This window comes from Xiphophorus hellerii, chromosome 6 (assembly GCF_003331165.1).
Source record: "Xiphophorus hellerii strain 12219 chromosome 6, Xiphophorus_hellerii-4.1, whole genome shotgun sequence".
Classification (NCBI taxonomy): Eukaryota; Metazoa; Chordata; class Actinopteri; order Cyprinodontiformes; family Poeciliidae; genus Xiphophorus; species Xiphophorus hellerii.
Window position 1 is genome coordinate 636,716 of NC_045677.1, and position 13,281 is coordinate 649,996.

Genomic DNA, 13,281 nt, shown 5'->3' on the forward strand with positions numbered 1-13,281 from the left:
TAAATACCTGTCTGAATGACGCAATTAGAGCAGGAGGCTGATGATGATGTCAGGACTTGCTATGTTGGGTTTTTGTATACCATATCATTGGTAACTTTTAGAATTGTGACACCATAAAGGTGGATACAATCGATAAACCCCTTTTTCTGGCCCAGGTAACAAATGCATGGCCAGCCACTACTTAGCAAACCCTCAACTATAGCACTGTTTACTTCTTGACTTTACTTCTGCATAGTGAAAGTGTCTGAGATGTTCAAGGGACAACCCAATCACAGAATATCCAATATTGAGTATAATATACTGTTTTAATGGTCTTCTGATTTTATAATAGAAAAAAAACAGCATTTGCAAATTTGATCAAAGAAATCAAAGACAAAGCTGAGGTTGGCTTCCCATTGTAATCTCTGTTTCAAGAGATGGCTAAAGGGCGGTTCCACCTAATTTTTCACTACCTTGAGAGTTTGTTTAAAAAAAACTACAATCCTTAGACTCTTCAAATCTGGACTATATTATTCCACACTAATTACAGAGTCATTCAAATGGCCTTTCAGGGTAATTTAAAAACTTTTTTGGATCTAAAATACAAACAGAGGTTTAGGTTACTCTGGGTTACTCTCAGGAAATCTGCTGCTATCTTCTCAAAAGGCTCAAAGATAAATGAAGTAAGCGCAACAGGCTTAATGTTATACATACAGTAAGTGCAATTAGACATTCTTTCCAGAAGGGAGGGACCCCCAAGCTCCATTCAGAAGTTACCATCCAGGTAAATATATCCTGGTAACTTCTGAATGTTACCTGCTGTGATCATTCATTTCAAATATACCAGTAGAGGGAGTAAGAGAGCGGATGGAGAAGAGTGGTCTATAAACAAGGCAGCTTTCCATACAGTATATACATTTTCTATATATTTCCCTTCCTGGACTGAACAACCTAAACTTCTCAGAAGTAGGGGATGTTCTGGGTTTGAGTGTCTGATTCTCGGCGCAGGTCCCCTACATGACAGACTCCAGCAGCAGTCTGTCTATCTGCTCCTGACGCTTGAAGAGACGCAAGTAGTGAGGACGTAGCTGTACAGGATCATTCCGTGCTGATTGGTTACTGGACCACGGGCCGCCTTCTGTAAGACACCCCTCCGCAGGGTATACTGACACGTGAACGTTTGGAAAGCGGGGCGCACAGTTACTATGACGGGGAAAGTCAGCGTGTGTCCCAGAGTTTCCGCGGAGAGTGGCAAGAGGCCTCCCTGCTGCAGAGCCCGCGGACTGGGCTGAGCGACTGGCGTCATCTGTGCGTGTGAAGCGGCGCTCCACAGTAATCCCTGTCGCTAGATCCGCCAGCCAGCCAACCAATAGCTCCAGGACAGACGGTTACTCAATCATACAGATGATAATTTGGGCTACTATGAAAATATTTGACATAATAATGCAAGCAGCGAAGTTAAAGCGTTTTGAGCGAACAGCTTAGAGTTGTCTTTCTGACGCAGCCGTGTTGACGTGTAAACGCAGTGAGCTCGCGCTAGTGCTGTTTACATGCGTGCAGAACTCAGTGAACCACTAAAACACTCGGCAAACGACACGGTGACGCAACTTTTTAATGCCTAAATAGCGAGGAGAATAAGCCAGGAGGAAAGTTCAAATACAGCTTATAAACTTCTCCAGGCCTGGCTTTGATAACAGCATTTCAACCACTGTAACCTCGTAGAACAGGATGAACAAGATTAGCAACAACGCACCTTTGCCTTTTGTGCTTGACTTTGAAGTCTTCTTTGAAGCCATGCTGGATGTGTGGCAGAACCGAACCTGGAACAGCGTACTGACACAGTTCCAGCAGTGAAAAGGAATCAAAAATTCTTTGAGATCTGAGTTCTATAAAGCAGGAGGACAAACCCCATCCGCTGTTTGCCCGACAGCTCTCACGGCCAATAAAATGTGGCACTTACAAAAATAGGCGAGTCTTACAGATATCCAGGCCAATGGTATTCCAGAAGCGTTGGGCTTATTCAAGCGTGTGGCTAGTCTTTATCTTTGTCCCGCCCCCTGTGTTCCCCTGGAACGTGGCAAGATGGTAGATCCAGTGGCGTCGCCTCTGCTCCCTGCATTTATGGCCAAAGCGCTTAATGTTTAAATCTCCTACTCCCTATCATTAAGCGATGATTTGGGTTCTAAACATGATCTTTTTCATTTGGCAAAAAACAGATGTAATATTATTTTATATTATTAATACATAGGCTACTTTTGAGGATAATGGAATCTGAATGAAAGTGTGGCAAATAATTTGAAGACTCTTTACAATCATGACCCACGAACGCAAACAGGAACAACCCCTGTAAACATTTACCAAGAGTTTGTGTTTATTCTGGAAGATTTTCACTATGTTGTTCACTTACAGATCTGGGGCTTCAAATACTCTGTAATGGATCCATCCATTTTCAGATGGATGGATCTGAAAATGGATGGATCCATCCACCCATCCATGTTCTTACAAACCTAGTGGGGCTGGGCCTCAGTTCAATTAAATTCAGTGTATAAAACACCAGTTCACAACAAATCAATTCACAGCCAACTGATCCAGATGACAATTGAACTCTAATCTTGAAGCAATCTTTTCTCCTGATAAAAGAATTTGGAAAACCAACTCCATTTTAACGGGAAGAAATTCCTCAGCAGATCCAGTTGTAGATGAGTATCCATCTCCTACAGCTGAATATGGATTGAGAGGACAGAGCAAAAACAGAAAAATAGATATACTGTACAGGAATACTTTTTATTTGAAAGAAAACTGAGTTCACAGATGTAATGGCAGCGGAAGGTCCAGAATGAACTATTGTTGCCATAGTTCATAAGAGTAAATCCATTATTTGTTATTTCAAGGCATTTTACAGAAAGAACACATCCAAGCAGTTATTGAGATAGATTTATTGAACACATATTCCTTATGATCAAAGTTCAGTCAAGTTCAGTTTATTGTTGGTCAAAAGGTTCTCGAAGGAAACCCCACAGATTGTGGAGAGTTAGTGAATTTCAGCATTCACTCCTCATGGATGAGCCAGTAGCAACAGTGGACAGTCACTTGCATTGTCTCTGAATAAAACACTCTCTTTTAGCAGGAAGAAATCTACAGTAGAACCTGGGTCAGTGTGAACAGAGATCTTCCACAACTAACTAGAGGTTTATGAATAGAGTACACACACACACCTGCACTCACACACACTCCTATCTCCAGCGAGACATTTCGGGTGAGAGGCAGGGTCAGCTGGACAGGTCGCCAGTCTGTTGCAGGGCAACACAGAGACAGACAGGACACACAACCACGCACACACACACTCACACTCACACCTAGGGACAATTTAGAGCAGGGGTCTCAAACTCCAGTCCTCAAGGGCCGCAGTCCTACAGGTTTTAGATGTGCCACAGGTACAAAACACTGGAATGAAATGGCTTAATTACCTCCTCCTTGTGTAGATCAGTTCTCCAGAGCCTTAATGACCTAATTATTCTATTCAGGTGTGGTGCAGCAGAGGCACATCTAAAAGTTGCAGGGCTGTGGCCCTCGAGGACTGGAGTTTGAGACCCCTGATTTAGAGAGACCAATTAACCTGACAGTCATGTTTTTGGACTGTGGGAGGAAGCAGGAGTACCAGGAGAGAACCAGGTGCACAGGGAAAACATGTCCATGCAGAAAGACCCCAGGCCACGAATCGAACCCAGGACCTTCTTGCTGCAAGGCAACAATGCTACCAACTACGCCACTGTGCAGTCCACTTCCATAACCACTTTGGCCAATTCTTGCGATGTCCAGCCAATGGCCAGTCGACAAACATAGTCCCTCCAGCGTGTTTTGGGTCCTCCTCGGGGAAGAGGACTCAGAGACTCAGACTAGAGTTGCTGCTTCACCACTTCAAAGGGTGGCTCAGGCATCTGGTTAGGACCACTAACCCTGGCGTCCTTCCCTGGTGAGGGAGGTTCTGTTGTGGTGAACCTTCTCTATGATCTTTGCCCATTATTATTTAGATGCTAAATTTGTATATGTAGCAACAAAAGTTGATCACTGTTATCAACTTTTGTTGATAACGTGTAAGAACGCCCTTACCCTCTTGTCTGGATTGAAAGAGCTAAACAAAAAGTCTGCTTGATTCAATTGTTTAGTGCTTTCTGTCATTAAAAATAAGTACCTTTTTCAAATTGATAGAGTAGTTTTATATGTGAAAATAAGGCATGATTTGCATTGAATTGACTTGACTCTACTCCCCTCTGCACAAAGCAGATCATTTGGTTATTCAGCAGGCATGTCCATTGTTTGGTCAGCTTACAGACAGTAGCCTCCGGGTGTGTGTTTTTGTTCTGTAACAAGAATGTGTGTGTGCGTGTGTGTGTGTGTGTGTGTGTGTGTGGGGGTGTGTTTGTGTGTGTGTGTGTGTGCGCGTTTGTGTGCGTGTGTTTCCTGACAGCTGTCCTTGCCTACTATTTGTACAATAAGCCATTTGATATAACCTAATCATGATGGAGAGAGGCGATCTAATCAGACTAACAGACTATCATTTGCATGAAATGAGAACAGAGGCACAAGTCTACTTACTTACTTAGTATCCCCGCCTGTCACGCGGGAGACCGGGGTTCGATTCCCCGACGGGGAGTGAAGTTTGTTTCAGGTCCCTCTTGAAAATGAGATCTAGATCTCAACGGGGTTTACCTGATTAAATAAAGGAATATTATTATTAGTTTGTAGTTTGCTAATTTATATTTGTGTTTTGTAATGCAGAGATTGATTTATGAAAAACTTCTAATTTACATTACATTGACTGCAGTATAATGATCATAAATAAACTTGACTGAAAAATCAAGTCATCAGGTCGCTACGCCAAAACCTAAAAAAACAACAATAGACAATTAACAAAGTAAAAGATGCATGGTTTACAGAGTTTGATTCTTTCTTAAAGATTTTTTCTCTCAATTTTCCAGCAAATCTAAGCCTTGAATTAGATACTGTATATCCAGATTTGTTTTGGCAACCCAAAAGTAATCATTACCTTTCTAAATCTTTGTCAATTTGTTTATTTCCTGTTTGACCATTTCCTGTAATACTTGTGTGTTGAACTCTGCGGGTAGAGGCTTATGTGGGGCTGTTTTCTTTGTTCCATTATCCCTGCTCCTGCTGGATTTCTGTCCATTCCCTCATGCTTCTATACATTCTGACTATTCAGCCTGTACACATACAAATGCAAAGTTCTAGTTCCAGTGGAGGTATGTCACTTACTTTCTCATTTTTAAATTCAAATTATTTGATTATTTTCTGATAATCAAATAATTATCAAAAGATAATTATTTGATTATCCCTCTAAAGCTTTATAGGATGTCCCTATAATGCATTATTTAGATACCATGTAAACAGAAACATCATCTGTCTAGAAAAGTAGGATCATGAGGATTAAATAAATGGCACCAGATGGGATTTTTAAAATAAATTCTTTTCTTAGGACTAGTTTTTGCTTTGCACTTTATGACAGGCAGATGGCGCTGAAATAATGGAATAAATACTTTTAAGTGAAGGTTGGCAAAATTACGTTTTACATGCAGATATATGTAAAATATTTCAAATATTGTGAAAAAATGCAATCCATTTTGTCACTCACTTCATGAAGTCATATATTACATAGTTTCATTGCACATAGATGAAATATTTCAAGCCTTTATTTCTTGTCACATTGATGCTTATAACTTACAGATAATGAAAACCCAAAACTGCATCTCAGAAAATGTGAATATTACACAATATTACACTGAGTGATGTGGAAAGAGAGGACATCAGTCAGTCTTGGCTGCACAGCAAACAAAGCTGGATTATTGATTCAACACAGCAGAATTCAAAATCACAGCCTTCCCATCAGTCTCTCTGTCACATCTAGCAGTTCACCTCTATACAGGTCAAGCCACGCCTTCTCAACTTAAATCAGCCAATCACCTCAGCCTTTCAGAGTGGGGAAAAAGGAAACAGTTGACTTTCACACACATAATATGTTAACAATTATTTTATAATAATAACATGACAAACTGTAGTTGCCACCATCACCCCTAGAAAAGCTATAAAAAGAAGATCCATCTAGGAAAATGTATGGTGTAAAATGAAACAGTCTTTCCAAATTAAAGTAGCACAAAACCAAAAGCTGACATTAGAAAACAAAACTAGTTGGGGTTTTTTTTTAATCCAACATGTCATGCTGGACTGTACATAACTGCCCAGAAGGTGGCAGTATAACAAATATTTGACACTCAAACTTTACAAAAGGCGAAATAAAGATTAAGGCAAAGAAACTGGATGAAAATGATGTGTTTTAGTTTAATTTTATTTCACTTTTGTCTTCACTGCCCTTATTGGGAAACTCAGTGAACGGTGCTGGACCGATTGGTGGCGTCTCATTTACTCCAGTTGCAAATACAAGAATGTTTAGAAGCTTGGGTGATCCTCCATCATAAAACAGTTTTTTTCATCAATTAATATACCAAATATTCATAACAATACAATAATTAAATGGGTGTGTATCATGTGGACATATGTGGGAAAACTGCAAAGATTTTCTTTCTCAGTTGAAATTAAAGCTAATGTAACTGAATAATCAATGTAACCAGCAGTAGGCCAGCCATGTTTGTATGACAATAAGCGACTGTGTAGTATTACTCAGACGAAGAGAGTTAACATTCTGACCAGCATTGTTAATATGAAATGTAAAAAGTGTTGGGATAAAGTGCAGATACTTGAGGAACATCCTCTGTAACTTCAAAATGGAGACAGAGTGTGATGTTCACATTGTACTGTTTTCTGTTTGAGCCAATCCTAGTCACGCCCCTCATTTCCGTTATTCCTCGCACCTGCGTTGCTTCCTGATTGTCTCCCTTCTTAAGCCTCTCTCAGTCGCAACCACACTGCCAGATTATCGAACGCTTTCAGCAAGTAGTTTTCCAGCAGTCTTACCTCGCCCTCATAGCTACGACCACGCTTTGTTCCTCGGACCTGCCCCTTTTGCCTTGCCCTTGTCGGACTGTTACTATCGCCCTTCTGGATCTCGACCCACGCCTGTTTCAGTTACACCGCTCTCGCCCACTCCCACGGATTCTACCCTTAGCCCCGATCGTGCATGACCTCGGCCCGTCTGACTAAGGATTCGGATCTGGATTTGGTTCTTCTGCTGCCTAACTAGTTTGTACGCTGCCCTGCATCAGCGCTTCCCTCCCCAGGCACTTCCTGCCGAGCTCTGCGTCAGCGCAGCATCCGCGCTCCTCCTGGTTCCTCAGCCGATCACTTCAGTTACTGATCGCCAAGCCAGGTTAGTGTTCCCTTAACACACACGCAGTAACAGATCCTTTTGTTGCTATTTGTCCAGTCACCGATCTCTCCTCTCCGCCCCCCTTCGCAGTGCTGCAGCGGACGATCCTGCGTGCCCGGTTTAAGCTGCCTTTTAATAAATATCAGAGTTTTCTGCTCACTCCTGTGTCGTGGCTGATTTTCTGGGTCCCTCTAGTGAACCATTACAGTATAATCTGGCCACTATGGACCCATCGCACGCACAGGAATGGCGCACTGCTGTAGAGAAATCCATTTCCAAATTGGAGGTCAATATGCAGGAAATGATGTCTATGCTTTCCAAGTTGACAGTCCCCACAGCGCCTCCCAGTGCCTCGGCTGCGCCAGGACAAGCTCCTCCTCAGCAGGTGCGGTTACCTCTTCCCCAGGAGCCCCGTCTGTCCCCTCCTGAGGTTTTCTGTGGTGAGCCTAGCCAATGTCGGCCCTTTATTACCCAGTGTGAAATTCATTTTGAGCTTCAGCCCAGCTCTTTTCCCTCCGAGCGAGCTAAGGTCGCTTACCTGATTTCTCTACTATCGGGCAAGGCTAAGATTTGGGGTACAGCTGAATGGCAGAAGGACTCGCTCATCTGTTACAGTTTTAATGATTTCTCCAAAGAGCTAATTCGTGTTTTTGATCCCTGCCTCCCTGAGAGAGAGGCAGCCCGAGGGCTCTGGAGAATTAAACAGGGCAAGAGACGCATTAATGAATATATCATTGACTTTCATACCCTTTCTGCTGACAGTGATTGGAATGATGAAGCCTTGTGTGACGCCTTTTACCAAGGTCTGAGTGAAAATATTAAAGATGAACTCTCAACTCGTGACCCCCCTAAGGATTTGGCTGACTTAGAAACCATGGCATCGCGGATTGACCAACGGATGCATGAAAGAAGGCTAGAGAAGGCTTCTGACCGACTATATCCGACTACATCCTTGGGGGTCCCCTCCAGGCTCACAATGAGGTCACCTTTGCCCAAACCACCTTCCTTCCCCCCCCAGGACCAACCAGAACCAATGCAGATTGGTCGCTCCAGGCTGACGCCCGAGGAGAGGGAGCGCAGGCTCAAGAAGGGCCTGTGTTTCTACTGTGGCAGTGAGGACCATCAACTTCGCCAATGTCCCTCAAAGAGGTTAGTTCCTTCAGTCTGTAGTGCTCTACTTAACCAACATACTACTACCAAATCTTCATTAATTACCATTAGTGCTCAGATTTCTATGCGTGGTCGCTCCCACTCTCTAGCGGCTTTTGTTGATTCTGGAGCCGACACTGAATTTATGGATGCTGAGCTAGCCCGCTCACTCCACTTGAAATTAAAAGAAAGTACTCGGAAGACTGAAGTCCAGGCTATTGACGGTCATGTTTTACACCAGGTCAAGCTGGAGACAGAGCCAGTCCGACTGATCGTGGGAGGGAATCATCAGGAATCCATCTCCTTTCTTATCATCAACTCGCCTAACATCCCGGTAATTCTGGGTGCCACCTGGTTGAGACTACACAACCCACATATTGACTGGGTCCATGGTTTGGTCCTCGGCTGGAGCACTCATTGTCTGTCCACCTGTCTTCAAGCTGCTAATCATCCGGGGCCAGTCCCTTTGGGTCCCCCAGTTCAGGACCCTGACCTTTCAGGGATCCCCAAGGACTACCATGACCTCAAGGAGGTTTTCAGTAAACATCGTGCCACTTCTCTCCCTCCACACCGCCCCTATGATTGTGCCATCAACCTGCTTCCTGGCACCTGCCCACCCAAGGGTCGTCTATTTTCACTCTCAGTCCCTGAAGACCAAGCCATGCGAGACTACATAAAGGAGGCCCTCCAAGCAGGAATCATTCGTCCTTCCTCATCCCCTGCTGGCGCAGGATTTTTCTTTGTAGGAAAGAAGGATGGTTCACTGCGCCCCTGCATCGACTACAGAGCACTCAATGACATCACCATCAAGAACCGTTATCCCCTCCCACTCACAAACACTGCATTTGAACGCATCCAAGGCTCTACCATCTTTACTAAATTAGATCTAAGGAATGCGTACCATCTGGTGCGTATTCGGGAGGGGGACGAATGGAAGACTGCCTTCAATACCCCTACTGGGCATTATGAATATTTAGTGATGCCATTTGGGTTGACCAATGCTCCAGCAGTGTTCCAGGCCCTCGTGAATGATGTCCTTAGGGACATGATTGGTCTTCATGTCTTTGTCTATCTAGATGACATCCTGGTTTTCTCTAAGGATCTATCCTCACACATCAACCATGTTCGTTCGGTACTTCTTCGTTTACTACAGAATAACCTGTTTGTTAAACCTGAGAAATGTGAATTTCATGTGTCCCAGACTTCCTTCTTAGGCTTTCTAGTCTCCCCCAACCAGCTATCCATGGAGGACCGCAAGGTTTCTGCTGTGCTGAGTTGGCCAACTCCTCAGGACCGTAAGCAGCTCCAGCGGTTCCTGGGGTTTGCTAATTTCTATCGGCGGTTCATTTGCAATTACAGTTCTATTGCCTCACCCCTTCATGCTCTAACCTCTCCCAAGTCTCGTTTTCAGTGGAACCCTAAAGCAGATGAGGCTTTTCAAAGACTTAAACACCTGTTCTCTACTGCACCAGTTCTCCATTCTCCCGACCTGAATAGACAGTTCATTGTGGAGGTCGACGCCTCGGAGTCTGGTGTTGGCGCGATTCTTAGCCAGAGGTATGAGGATGATAAGATTCATCCATGCGCCTTCTTTTCTAGAAGCCTCTCCTCTGCTGAGTGCAATTACGATGTGGGGGACCGAGAGTTGCTAGCGGTTAAACTAGCATTGGAGGAATGGAGACATTGGCTGGAGGGAGCTAAGGAACCCTTCCTAGTGTGGACTGACCACAAGAACCTCCAGTACCTCAAGTCAGCCAAAAGACTCAACACCAGGCAAGCCAGGTGGGCCCTTTTTTTCTCTCGCTTTGTGTTCACTTTGTCCTACAGGCCTGGCTCCAAAAATGTGAAGCCTGATGCATTGTCCAGGATTCATGAACCCCTGAACAAACCAGTGACTTCTTCAGAAGAATTTATTCTTCCAAGGTCTGTTCGGCTGGCAGTTACTCGGCTAGAGGTCGAGAACCGGGTCAGGGAGGCCAACCAACAGCAACGTCCCCCCCCGGGCTGTCCTCCCCACCGCCTCTTCGTACCTGACCGTCTTATCCCTGAGGTACTCGAACTTTGCCATGTGTCTAAATTGTTTTGTCACCCCGGTGTAGTCAAGACCCTAAAAGTGGTCCAGTCACGCTTCTGGTGGAGGAACATGGCCAAGGATGTCAAGGAGTTTGTCTCTGCCTGCCGGGTCTGCTCCCAGGCTAAGCCTTCTCGCCGACCCCCAGCAGGGCTTCTCCACCCTCTACCTGTTCCCCACCGGCCTTGGTCACATATTTCGATGGATTTCATCACGGGATTACCCGCCTCCAACGGGTACACTACCATACTCACGATAGTCGATCGCTTCTCCAAAATGACTCACTTGGTTCCCCTAATGAAATTGCCCTCCTCTAAGGAATTGGGTGTGATTCTCACCAGGGAGGTGTTCAGACTTCATGGACTTCCCATGGACATAGTCTCTGACCGTGGTCCTCAATTCGTCTCTTGTTTTTGGAAAGAGTTTTGTAGGCAGCTAGGGATCCAGGTGAGCCTCTCCTCAGGTTTCCATCCGCAGACGGATGGCCAATCTGAGCGTCTCAATCAGGAAGTGGAGATCAAGCTTCGCATGCTCTGTGAACAGGATCCAACCAAGTGGGTGCAGAATCTGCCTTGGGTGGAGCATGCCATCAACTCACTTCCCTCCAGTGCCACTGGGTTGTCTCCCTTCCATACTGTTTATGGTTTCCAGCCACCTGTTTTCTCCTTGCAGGAGCGGTCTGCCATGGTTCCCTCTGCCCATGCCTCAGCCAGGAGGTGCCTCAGGGTATGGAGAAAAGCCCGCAGGGCTCTTTTAACTACGTCTGCCATGTATTCCAGGTCAGCCAACCGACACAGGATCCCGGCTCCTGCTTACCTTGTAGGTCAGAGGGTGTGGCTGTCAACCAGGGACCTTCCCCTTCGGGTAGAGAACAAGAAATTGGCTCCACGCTTTGTCGGACCGTTCCCCATCTCCAAGGTGGTGAATCCTGTGGCCGTCCGCCTCCAGCTGCCTGCTTCTCTGAAGGTCCATCCCACTTTCCATGTCTCACGCGTCAAGCCTGTCGCCACTTCCAGACTCGTGCCCCCCTCCAAACCCCCTCCTCCCGCCCGATTCTTCGCTGGGGGTCCCGTCTACACTGTGAGACGTCTCCTCCGATCTAGAAGGTGGGGCCGTGCCACCCATTATCTGGTGGACTGGGAGGGTTATGGGCCAGAGGAGCGCTCATGGGTTCCATCCCGCCACATTGTGGACAAGGCCCTCATCAGGGATTTCCATCGTGATCACCCCGACCAGCCTGGTGGTCCTTCAGGGGCCGGACCTTGAGGAGGGGGTACTGTGATGTTCACATTGTACTGTTTTCTGTTTGAGCCAATCCTAGTCACGCCCCTCATTTCCGTTATTCCTCGCACCTGCGTTGCTTCCTGATTGTCTCCCTTCTTAAGCCTCTCTCAGTCGCAACCACACTGCCAGATTATCGAACGCTTTCAGCAAGTAGTTTTCCAGCAGTCTTACCTCGCCCTCATAGCTACGACCACGCTTTGTTCCTCGGACCTGCCCCTTTTGCCTTGCCCTTGTCGGACTGTTACTATCGCCCTTCTGGATCTCGACCCACGCCTGTTTCAGTTACACCGCTCTCGCCCACTCCCACGGATTCTACCCTTAGCCCCGATCGTGCATGACCTCGGCCCGTCTGACTAAGGATTCGGATCTGGATTTGGTTCTTCTGCTGCCTAACTAGTTTGTACGCTGCCCTGCATCAGCGCTTCCCTCCCCAGGCACTTCCTGCCGAGCTCTGCGTCAGCGCAGCATCCGCGCTCCTCCTGGTTCCTCAGCCGATCACTTCAGTTACTGATCGCCAAGCCAGGTTAGTGTTCCCTTAACACACACGCAGTAACAGATCCTTTTGTTGCTATTTGTCCAGTCACCGATCTCTCCTCTCCGCCCCCCTTCGCAGTGCTGCAGCGGACGATCCTGCGTGCCCGGTTTAAGCTGCCTTTTAATAAATATCAGAGTTTTCTGCTCACTCCTGTGTCGTGGCTGATTTTCTGGGTCCCTCTAGTGAACCATTACACAGAGATTTATGCTAACAACAAAAGAACATCCTTTTCTCCTCACCAGCGAGGAGAAAAATACCATTGAGAGGAAGAAACCGCTTACAACTGGGAACTGTTTTTAAACCAATTGATGTTTGGGACAGAAAGACCTGTACAGTCTTTACTGAGTACTGTGACAAAATAACCTTTCTCACTCATCTTTTTCCTGATTTGAATAGCTTTTGAGCCAAAACCATTTTACAATGAACATCCACTTAAAATTAGCAAAACCTGAAAAGAAAAGTCTGTTTTGTTCTGTGCTGTCCTGAAAATGTAAAGTAGCACAAACAGAAACAACTGTCCAAATGTTGACACACTGAAGACCACACTGTCTGCTTCGGTTCAGTTTAAGAATCAAATAATCTAGTTGTGCTGTTTTGTATGAAATAAGCTTCAACAGGTCAGGTCAGTAAAATATAAAAACAACAGACTTCTTTTTTCTTTCCTGCCAGGTTTCAATGTAATGATTAACTGCTTTTCTCTGGGTGCGCACTTGGTCATAGGTCAAGTTTCATAGTGTTTGAAACTGAGGACAACACTTTCACAGACTTGTTACTAAGTTGTGTAACATTGACTAAACAATATTTCAGAATCACATGGAGGGGAGATTAGTGGTTTGGTAAGAAAATCTAAATGTTGGGGGCCCAAGTAGTCTACAATACCTTTTAATTCATTGTTATCCTAATTAAGAGTAATTATTAATTTAA

The 13,281-nt window shown here is 45.3% G+C and overlaps 1 protein-coding gene and 2 long non-coding RNA genes across 3 annotated transcripts in view; 2 read left to right on the top strand and 1 right to left on the bottom strand.

Annotated features, from left to right (window-relative positions):
• Window positions 1-1,910, bottom strand: part of LOC116721209 (fibrous sheath CABYR-binding protein-like) — a 35,493-nt gene extending 33,583 nt beyond the window's left edge. The window contains exon 1 of the mRNA XM_032564793.1: window positions 1,733-1,910. Coding sequence (XP_032420684.1) covers window positions 1,733-1,775 — 43 coding nt within the window. The 5' untranslated portion in view covers window positions 1,776-1,910. The remainder of the gene's footprint in view (window positions 1-1,732) is intronic.
• A 4,873-nt stretch (window positions 1,911-6,783) lies between these two features.
• LOC116721271 (uncharacterized) lies at window positions 6,784-7,477 on the top strand. Its single transcript, XR_004339565.1, has 2 exons — window positions 6,784-7,318; window positions 7,409-7,477. It is a non-coding gene; the product is annotated as an uncharacterized LOC116721271 (long non-coding RNA).
• A 4,285-nt stretch (window positions 7,478-11,762) lies between these two features.
• Window positions 11,763-12,504, top strand: LOC116721306 (uncharacterized). The gene is made up of 2 exons (XR_004339575.1): window positions 11,763-12,345; window positions 12,436-12,504. It is a non-coding gene; the product is annotated as an uncharacterized LOC116721306 (long non-coding RNA).
• The last annotated feature ends 777 nt before the right edge of the window (window positions 12,505-13,281 follow it).